The sequence below is a fragment of the Microchirus variegatus genome (genome assembly GCF_963457635.1).
Source record: "Microchirus variegatus genome assembly, chromosome: 10".
NCBI lineage: Eukaryota > Metazoa > Chordata > Actinopteri > Pleuronectiformes > Soleidae > Microchirus > Microchirus variegatus.
Window position 1 is genome coordinate 1,303,728 of NC_139811.1, and position 10,536 is coordinate 1,314,263.

The following is a 10,536-nucleotide window of genomic DNA, read 5'->3' on the forward strand; positions in this document are numbered from 1 at the left end:
AAAAATCCGGCGGATCAGCTGTTTGTTTTTCCTCCTTCCTCGTAAAACGCTAAATCACGAATGTGATTGAAATCTGACAAGTCCGGGCTATTAATGTTCAAGTGAACGCCGCTACACACATCCACACACTGACAAAACTACACACATGTAGCAGAGCTAGCTAGCAGCTATTTGCAGAGTGCTTCTGGAGCGTTTGCCCGTCATGCAGCTCGGCGGGTAGCCGCTCGCTAGCTAGTTAGCTAGCTGCTTTCATAAATCGTCACTTATTTTCTGACATTTGTGTTCAAAGCTCAACGGTCCTTTGGATGTGTATCAAACCAACACATCCCAACACAATTCTGACATTGTAACGCGCTCATTTGCGAAAATATATTATAACGAAAATGTTCCTCGGCAGATGTGGCCGCCATCTTTGTTGAAAAATATCAGCCGGCTCGCTGAATTCGCAAAGCGTCATGGGTAATTTCATCCTCCACTTCTTTTACGCCCACATCAGAGCTCACTACGTTTTGAGGGTTGATTATAAGGGAAAAATCACATTTCCGATTGCTCCACCTACACGAGAGCGCGCAAAATGTAGGGTTAGGGTAAAAATGTAGGGTTAGGGGAGGTAATGGACAGGGTCTTAGAATGCACTTTCTCCGCTTTTAAACCACAGCCACTGTGTCCTTGACCTTCTCACCATCATCGATGCAGTCCTCACGTACCAGCGTCCCAGTCATTCTCTCTGAGGAAGCGAGCCCACCCCCCATAACAGCACATGAGATTGATCACCTCTCACCTTCCACCATTTTCTACCCATTAAATTGAGTCCAGGATTGCCATCTCCTCTGAGAGGGCTGCTGAAGAGTCCTCCTCCACAGGCCGTCGACGACTCCTCGGAGTATTGAGAGCGTCTGCCAGCCTCGGCTTAACAGCCACGGCTTTGTTTGCAACCGCAGAGAATTCTGCCCCGGATGGTTGTTAAGATGAAGCGTTTCTCCCCAAGGTCACTCGCATCCTCGCGCTGCTCGCATAAATCACAGGCTGATGGACGGCTGCCTGTGACGCGACGCGCGCCGACATCTCCTCAGTTACTGTACTCGCGCGTCAGGTGCAGTGCGGCGCGTTGGCGAGGCTCAGCGAGTCAGTCACGTTCGGAGCACATTTAATCACCACATCCTGACGGATCTCTGCTGAGGGAACGCGGCTCGTTGCGTCTGAATGAAGGAGTTTGTTGGAGGGTCTTTGGACAGACGGAGGCTGTGATTGGCTTGTGTGTGTGTGTGTGTGTGTGTGTGTGTGGGCGACACAGATTTCATCAGATTAAACTACATCAGGGAGGCTGCAGCGGCTCCTGAAGCGGCTTTTCCACCCTGTCAATACAGAATAAAGGAGCGGTGGTGAACGTTGTTTTCTTCCTTTCAGTTTGATTCGTAACAGTCACTGAATAATGGATTTAAGGCTCCAGCCGTTCTACGCTGTAAAGAAGAACATTCTATGAGCAGGTGCACTACCGTTCTATAGTTTGGGGGTAACATATAGAATTTTTGTTGTGTTTTCCATTAAAAGTCAGACTTTTATTCATCAAAAGAGTTGCGAAATGAATAGAAAATATAGTCGAGACATTGACGAGATTAGGAATCATTTTGCGCTTTGGTCAAAGAAGCAGCAAAACTGTTTCCAGCTGTGCTAACATCATTGCACAAGGGTTTTCAAGGGTTTTCTCATCATCCAATAGCCTTCAGCAAACACAATGTACCATTAGAACACTGGAAATGAGCCTCTATACACCTATGTACATATTCCATTAAAACCAGACGTTTTTACCACATTAACGATGTATAGAGAGTCTTTCTGATTCATTTACTGTTACATTCATTGAAAAAAAAAAAGGGTTTTTCCTTCAAAAATAAGGACATTTCTAAGTGAGTCCAAACCTTTGAACGGTAATGTACAAGCTGTGTGGTCCAAAAATGCACATCAGGCACACTGTGGTTGTGTCTGCCATAAACAGGAAGTTAATAGTCGATAACGACGATCTACACAGTATTCCACAAACACACAAAAAAAACGGTGTAGCAGCGTGTCTTTATATAACAAATGCACAGCACCGTGTGCACGATGGACGAAATAACACAACATAACAAATGAGACAGAAGTGCAATTAGCAGTAAAAGTAGCGTCTTTTTATTCCAGTTAACATGTCTTGGAGAAATGAAACACACTGTTGTTAGTTTCAGAAAGGAAAATCTATCAGGTGTATTTGAATAGTGGAGCAGCAGTGATGGAGCTGGAGTTTTGACTGAATCTGAGTCTTTTACTGAGGAGGCTGCAGATGAGGAGGAGCCAAAGTCGTCCGTCCAAGTGGACAAATGACCCTACAACACTATTCTTAACTTTTGTCTTCTTTCAATCCATCAACATTCACTCCATCCACTTTAACATGGTTATATATACAGTATGTAATTTGATGAAGTGTTTGCCGCAGACGTTGATGTGTTGATGTCAGACGGACTGAAGCCACAGATCTCTTCTTCTTCTTCTTCTTCTTCTTCTTCTTCTTCTTCTTCTCTTTAAGCGACAGGAAAGTCACTCTCATCGATATCCTGAGGCCCACGTTCCGCGTGAACGTGACTTTTAGAAACTGTCGCTGTGTTTGTCGTCACCTGCAAAGACGCTCGACTCTCGTAGCCAGAGTTGTTCTGCATCGCCTTTGGAATCTGTAGAGACTTTTTTTTTTTTTTAGAAGTTTCCAGGTCGTCCAACGTCTTTGCTCAAACCGTGAGTGACTCCAGGAAACGGGGATTGGCGTCGCCCGGCGTCTTTACTTTGACTGTGTGTGTAGACGGCAGGGTATCCGGGAGATCTTAAAAAGTCTTAAATCCAATAATTTGAATTTACGGCCTTAAAATGTCTTAAATTCTCCTAAAATCTCTTTTTTTTGAAAAGGTCTTAAAAAAGTATTAACGTTACTTTTATTTAAAACATGCATAAACTTCAGTCTCGCTTTTTGAGGATGCGATAACAGAACTACAACATGGAACTAAAGTGGGCCACCTGTGCTGCCCGGTGAGAATTTATTGCACCACTAGCTAGCGTGCTGTGCGCGCGCCGCGGTCTGCACAGCTTAGCTTAGCATAGCAGTGGAGAAAATTTAATGACAGCCCACAGCTAAGCTGAATTGCTTGCATAAGATGGGTGAGTGTAAGTTCAACGATTTGTGGCTCCAATTTTTGTACTTTTTTTTTACCAGTATGGATGTGAAATGGGTCTTGAATTGTATTCATTATGGTCTTTAAAAAGTCTTAAAAAGTCTCAAATTTGACTTGTTGAAACCTGCGGAGACCCTGAGACGGAGATTATTTGCGTAGCCTGGATTGACTGCGTAAATAAAGAAGTCGACTGTGAGCTGATACGGCCTGACTTGATGGTATTGTTGAGATTGACGGCTGCAGGTGTGATTAGTCGTGTCTCTTGTGTTGCTATTCCACGTTTGTTAAAAGCTTCGAGCAGCTTTGTTGCTACCGTGTTTAGCTCCCGTCTACGATCTGCAGACGCTTTCAGTTCCTTTGACAAACGTCGGGACTAAGACGACTGATTCTGCTGCCGCTGGTCACCTAAAGAAAGATGTTCTGCTTTAATGGGTTTTTTAAAGCGGACCTAGACTGTAAGTTCCACTTAATGCTGTTTTTTAGTGTGTATCTGCGTCATTACCTTGTTTACGAAGCCCTGAAGGTTCTAAACAAACAGTTCAGCCACTGCTGAGAACACTGTGTTTGTTATTGTAATCTCGGGCTCAGCGAGATCTCTGAAAAAAACCCGGTCCGGTTACGTAAACGGTGGTTCTCCTGAACAGCAGATCCTCCTGCTCCGGGCACTAGTCCGGGCACATCCGGTTGCGTACATTGAACCGCAGAAGAAGAATAACGTCCGTTGTGGAGGTGTTTCACGAGCGACAGTGTCTTCTGACTCTGGGTCTGACTCCGGGTCAAAGGTCGTCAAAGGGACTGCGGCGGGGAGTCGTGAAGAAGCAATTTATAAACGCTGTTAAAACAATGTTTTGATAATGAGGAGCAGTGCATCCACCGTTCCAGAGGGGGGAGCTGTGCTTCTGAGAGCGGGTGTGCTGAATAGTTTTGGCCAATCACAACACAGTATGTCTTCTGGGTGAGAGAGTTGAGTCTGAAACATCGCGGCTCAGGAACAGCGTCAGAAAAGAGGATTTCTATCGGCTCGTTTACAGCAACTAGGAGGTTTTTGAAGGTTTGGGATTGGGGAGCATCGTTTAGTTATTACCTCTCATTTAACTAGGAGCGTACCACTACGGCAGACATTGTTCTACTTTATCACAGACTCTCTCACAGCGGTTTAATCTCGGCCTGACTCGTGGAAAGGCGTCCCGCCGCCCCGAGGTATTTTTAATTAAAACTCCCCCCGCTTGTTTCCGTCCTGCGAGTCTTGGTGTGAAAAGAAGAGGAAATGGTCTTTTCTGTCGTTCCTTCAGCCTTTTCCTCTCAGGGACCAGGCGAGTTCTTCAGCTGAAGCTTCTGTTTCACAGGACGTGAGATGATGGACGGAGCGCGGGGAGCAAACAGATGGGCTGAGGCGACGGCCCGTTCACACGTTAGGATGATCGTTCACATTAGGGAAGAAATGGACAGAGTGCTGCTGTGATAAGATGCTTAAGGACCGTCGAGGACGGATCTTTCATCTCTGCAGTTATTTGTCACGCGAGAACAGGAATGCTGATTTGTCTCAGCTTTGAAACGTGAGGATTTACCACAACGTGGACAAATATAAGTGTTTTAAAACGATATTATGGACTGTGACTTGCAGCCTGGTATCTTCCGTGTCCTTGTCCTTGAATCTTGGTCCACTGCCCACGTTCGTCGCCCTCCTCGGTCTCTTAAAGGTCAGAATGAGGAGGTTTTTGCGGCTCAAAGTCACAGATTACACTGGACGGAGGCCAACGATGCATTAAAGGTGAAGTAAGTAGTTTATAGTGCCATCTAGAGGAGAGGCTGAAATTTACAACAAAGAACTGCTCCTCTGCTCACCCCCTCCCTTCCCTGAGCGCTACGGTGTCCTCAGCTGGTCAAATGTCGTCCTCGTCGTCTTTCTCCGTGTCAGCAGATGAGGTTCGTGAGGTGAGGGAGAGGGCGGAGCTACCACGGCCGTAGCAGACAAAGCGGAGAGAGAGGAGGCGGGACTTGACGCTACAAGTAAAGAGACGCTTGATTTGTTCTCTCGCGTTTGTCCTTACAGGCTCCCGTAGAAACATGGCGTCTCTCTGCTAACAGTGGCTATGCAACCGCGGCCCGCGACCATGTTATTTTACATGACTTTTTGAAACACTACGAAAATGAAACAAAAACTATTATACAGCGACTAGACAATGCAGGAGCACATAATATGTATAAAAAAGTGGATTTTGGGTTATATAAACCCATAAATACTACACAGTGTCCCTTTAAACACACAACTCTCGCAGTTTCGCGTCGCTGTTACGTCACAAAGTCAAGTTAATCGTTCTTGTTTTTCAATCTTTCCTGTGTTTTTCGGTCCTTGGGCTGTTTTGCATTTCTCGTCTCTGCTTGTGATTTAAAAATAAAAAAAGTCTGGGTTTTCTGTTGAGGCCTGAGGCTTTTTTTTAGAATTATATTTTATGTTTGTGGTTTGACCACTGCTCAGTTATTGTTTTGACTTTATTGCTTATTTCTTTGTTTTGCTCTAACTTTTCTAACCTTGTGTCTTCCCTAACTCCTTCTATAAGTAATAATAATAATAATCGTGATAATACTGTCGTTGTCCGCGCCTCACTCTCCCGTGCTTTCTCCTTCCCGTTGTACAGTCCTTCGCCTCCTGATAATTGGAATGAATTTCAGCTCGCGGGAGTTGATTAATGGAGCTTGTTTAAGTCTTCACCTTCCCCTCAACCCTGATAAAGCACCGTGACCCTGAGCTGGAAACAGGAAGTGCAACAGAACTCCAGGACGTGCCGCATTGTTGACCAGGGTATCCACGGGGTCTTAAAAAGTCTTAAATCCAAGAATTTGAATTTAAGGCCTTAAAATGTCTTAAATTCTCCTAAAATCTCATAAAAGGTCTTAAATACAATTTTGAAAGGTCATTACTTTTATTTAAAACATGCATAAACTTCAGTCTCGCTTTGAAATGTTTCTATTTTTGAGGATGCGATAACAACAATAACTATAACACGGAACTAAACTAGTCCGCCTGTGTTGCCCGGGGAGAATTTATCGAGCACCACTAGCTAGTGTGCTGTGCACGCGCCGCGGCTGTGCGGTGTGTTACAGCTTAGCATTGCAGCGGAGAAAACTTAATGAAAGCCCACAGCTGAGCCAAAGTGCAAGTTCAATGATTTATGGCTCCAATTTTCCTTCATGTCTTATGTACTTTTTTGCCGGTATGTATTTGAAATGGGTCTTAAATTGTATTCATTATGGTCTTAAAAAAAAGTCTTAAAACGTCTTAAATTTGACTTTTTGAAACCTGCAGAGACCCTGATTGACCCTCTGAAACATCATCTCCCTCAACAGCAGCTGGGATCTTACGCTTTTCAACCGCTCCTCAAATGCTGGAATTTTCTCGTATAGAATAATTTTCTGCAAATCACAGTCACTTCCTGAATGTCAACCCACATTTAAACGACTCCCAGTGATGAAAGTTGAAGGGCTGGCTGCAGTCCATCCAAGGGCTTTGACTAGCTGCTGTGTGGGGGCTGATAAAGAGTGTGTGTGTGTGAGTGCGTGTGTGTGTGTGTGGAGGTGAAACGGATTACTGTGTCACATGACTGTCAGCACATAACAGGACAGCAGGCCACGCTCGCAGGTGTCCTTTAGATACGCTCCAGGGAGGCGTCATCAGAAATCAATCGGAGATGCGATGAGGGGGAGGAATAGCGGGTGGAGGGGGATGGTGGAGGGGGGAGGGTGGAGGGGGCGGAGTCTTCACCTGGCTGCGGTGACTTCACATCGCGCCGTGAAATTTGTCGGCCGATGTTCGTGCGACAAGGGTGTTCCGCTCCGAGAGAACGAAATCAATCCACGCGAGGCGCTGCGGCGCTGGATTGCTGTGGTTTTGGACAGAAACAGCATCACCGAGAATTCAAAATGTCTCCCTATAGCTGAAGTGAAACTAGTGTGAGGTCGAGGTCTATTACGCTGAGAATTATTTAGAAAATCATGAAAGATGAGCAGGGCCCAAACTCAAGGCCCGGGGCCCAGATGTGGCCCGCCACGTCATTTTTTGTGGCCCGTGAGTGATTAATTGGTCTTAAAAATCTGTGTTAAAATAGGTCTATGCTGCTTTAAGGCGTGTTGACCATAAACTACATTTCCTGTGTTCGAGCCTCGAAATATTTTTTATGTGTCCGTCACTCCGTCAAGGGACAACGGAGACGGCAAGAGCTGCGATTGGTCCTCAGGACGAGCCGAGCTAACGCTGCTCTCTGCCGGCTCACAGTGAGCACCGAGCGTCCACAGACGCGGAGCTGATCACCGCCGACAACGCCGCTGCCAAACTATAAATACGTCATATCTTAACACACACAGCACATGTTTAGACTCTAAATGGCCAATTTCTAGCCTCAAACTATCTTAAAACTGCGTTCCGTGACACAGAAAAGTGAGAAACGGCCGCTGTTGTTGTTGAAACAGCGACCCCTACTGATCGGGGCGGGAAATTGCAGCGCGTATCCGTCGCCACGACGCAGAAGTATGAAGGCTCGAGTCGTCTCCGTGGTGACGCTGTCGGAGAAGTATAATGTGGCCTTTTCTCTGCTGTAGACTTGTTTTCTGATAACTTTCTTCTTCTCTCCGCAGCGTTCACCATGATGATCATCTTGGCTCTGATCCGGATCAGCAAACACCGCGGTGAGGGCCAACCCCCGGTCGCCTCCTTATCCGGCGTCCCTAACCTGTTCGGGGTCTGCGTTTACTCCTTCATGTGCCAGCACTCCCTGCCCTCGCTGGTGACGCCCATCTCCGACAAGAAGCACGTGGGCAGGCTGGTGCTGGCCGACTACGTCCTGATCCTGTGCTTCTACGTCCTGCTGTCGTTCACCGCCATCTTCTGCTTCGACAGCTCGCTGCTGCACGACATGTACACGCTGAACTTCACCGACAACTGCGGCGTGCTGGACGTCCCCGTGCTGCGCTACTTCCTCGGCCTGTTCCCGGTTTTCACCATCAGCACAAACTTCCCCATCATCGCCGTCACGCTGTGCAACAACTGGAAGACGCTGTTCCACCGGGACGGCGGCACCTACCCGTGGGTGGTGGACCGCGTTGTGTTCCCGCTCATTACCCTGGTGCCCCCAGTGGTGGTGGCCTTCTGCACCCACAACCTGGAGTCGCTGGTCGGCATCACGGGAGCGTACGCCGGCACAGGGATCCAGTACATTATCCCGGCCTGTCTCGTTTATTTCTCCAGACGCCACCTGGAGCCCGTGATGGGCAGAGACGCCGTCAACAAGCACCGGTCCCCCTTCCGCCACGCCTTCTGGGTGTGGTTTGTCGTGCTTTGGGCCGTCTCCTGCCTCATGTTCGTCACGGCCAACATCATCCTGACCGACACTAAGAAATGAGACGACTTCCACTCGTTAAACTCTTAATCTTAATCTTTTGGGCCGGTTTCTCTGTCGGTGAACTCGAGGCCTTACTCGCTGCTGATTGGACAGTGTGCCTTTTTACGGGACTTTTGTTGCATAGGTTGTTATGTAATGAAGAGTCATTTATCACAATCAAAGGGACCAAATGTCAAGTTGTTTATGTTTCATTCTGAAATCTGGACGAGTGCACAACAATAATGAAAAGGGAATTTATTAAAATCATCTTTTGTCTACAAACACCTGACGCTCTCAGGTTTCCACAAAGATCTTTAACGTTCGCGTCCGTCGTTGGTTTCTTCAACGTTTTATTCGTTGAAATCCTCTTTTTTATACGATAGATATCGGAAAATGTTTTATGTGAAAGGGAATGGGAAGGAGGAGGAGTCTGGGAATTCTCTCTAACGAGCAGATTACGATGCAACCAATGGATAGATTTTCTTGCCAAAACTCCGACGTCAAGATTAAAGGGATAGTTCGGAATTTTGGACATAAGACCTTTTTTCCAACTCAGCCGGTGTGATGGAGACGTCTGGAGACGTTTTTTTGGAATGATATTTGAAACAAAACTAATGTCGCATCGCATGAATTTTTGAGGGACTACTTTCTCAGCACTATACTTCAAGTATGACGCGCTGCTGCTGCTGCTGCTGCTGAGACATAAATCCTTCAAATTGCAAGTTGGTTTTATTTCAAACATTCTATCAACACAGATATGTACATCGATAGTCTGCCGTTACAATCGATTTGCCTCGGGTGCACTGTGGAGTCGGTATGAGTGTTTTTAATGCCATGCTAACTTGTACCATTGACTTGCGCTAGCCATAGCATCAGCGAACTCGGCAACTAGAAGAACTGAATGAAATTTCTTGAAAACGTCCATCCTCCATCACACCGGCTGAGTTGGAAAATAGGTCTTATGTCCAAAATTCCGAACTATCACTTTAAGGTGATGGGTACACGAGCAAATGATTTGATTTGTTGAACTCAGAACTTCGGGACACGCAGAGGATTTCAGCTAATTGGATAAAACGTGTTCTAGAAACCAATTGCGGAATACATCACTGAGCTTCAAGCTCCTTTAGAACGCGCTCGTACAAAGTGCAGGAATGTTTTAAAACGCGTCGGGCGGTTTGTCGGATGCCATTCGTTCGCCGCTCCGCTCGGCGCGTTTGCAGAATGAGTGACTGCACCTTCAGCGCGGAACGTTCCAATAAAAATATGCGAACGAGCCGAGCGGCGACGAGAGTGAGAGCCTGTCGCTTCAGCACTGCCGCCGGTCGCCGTCGACGCAGCTAAATAACGGAAAGTAGGAGAAGAAATGAGGAATAGCATCACTTCAGACGTTGGCGTGATATCTTCGGGAGAGGACGGACACGCCTCCGGGAAGAGCTCCGTCTCTGTTTATCAGCAGTCGTTGATGCTCAGGCCGGTGTCTCCGCTCTTTTACCGCCGCCGCCTCCTCTTTCACGACTCTGGCAGGCGTCGCTGCATCGATCACGTCGCCCATCGCCTGACAACTTAACGGTGATGTACAGCTGCTCAGTGGCCGCTGTGGGGGGAAACCGTCGGTCTGGACCGAGTGCGGCTGCACTTTCTCTGCCAACGTTTGCTGACGTTTGTCTGTGTTTATGAAGTCAGTTTCTGCCCTGATGTTTCCGTCTCTGTGCCTTTTTAAATGTCTCTGCCGTCTCTGTCACGTTCCTCCATCATTAAAGGTACAGTGTGTAGGATCTGGCAGCATGTTGCAGCTCAGTGTTCATGACCTCACACCGAACTCTAAACATGTGGGAGAACCTACAGTGGCCTGTAAGTATCATTAAGACTCAAAATATGCGGATGGTTTGGACTTTAAAACTCAGAATTCTGACTTTATTCTCAGATTTCTGACTTTAAAACTCAGAATTCTGACTTTAAAACTCAGA

At 46.8% G+C, this 10,536-nt stretch overlaps 1 protein-coding gene across 1 annotated transcript in view; it reads left to right on the forward strand.

Moving 5' to 3' along the window:
* The window catches only part of tmem104 (transmembrane protein 104), a 58,557-nt gene extending 49,603 nt beyond the window's left edge, over nt 1-8,954 (forward strand). Inside the window, exon 10 of the mRNA XM_083897118.1 lies at nt 7,827-8,954. Within this exon, the coding sequence (XP_083753244.1) occupies nt 7,827-8,590 (764 nt within the window). The 3' untranslated portion in view covers nt 8,591-8,954. The remainder of the gene's footprint in view (nt 1-7,826) is intronic.
* The last annotated feature ends 1,582 nt before the right edge of the window (nt 8,955-10,536 follow it).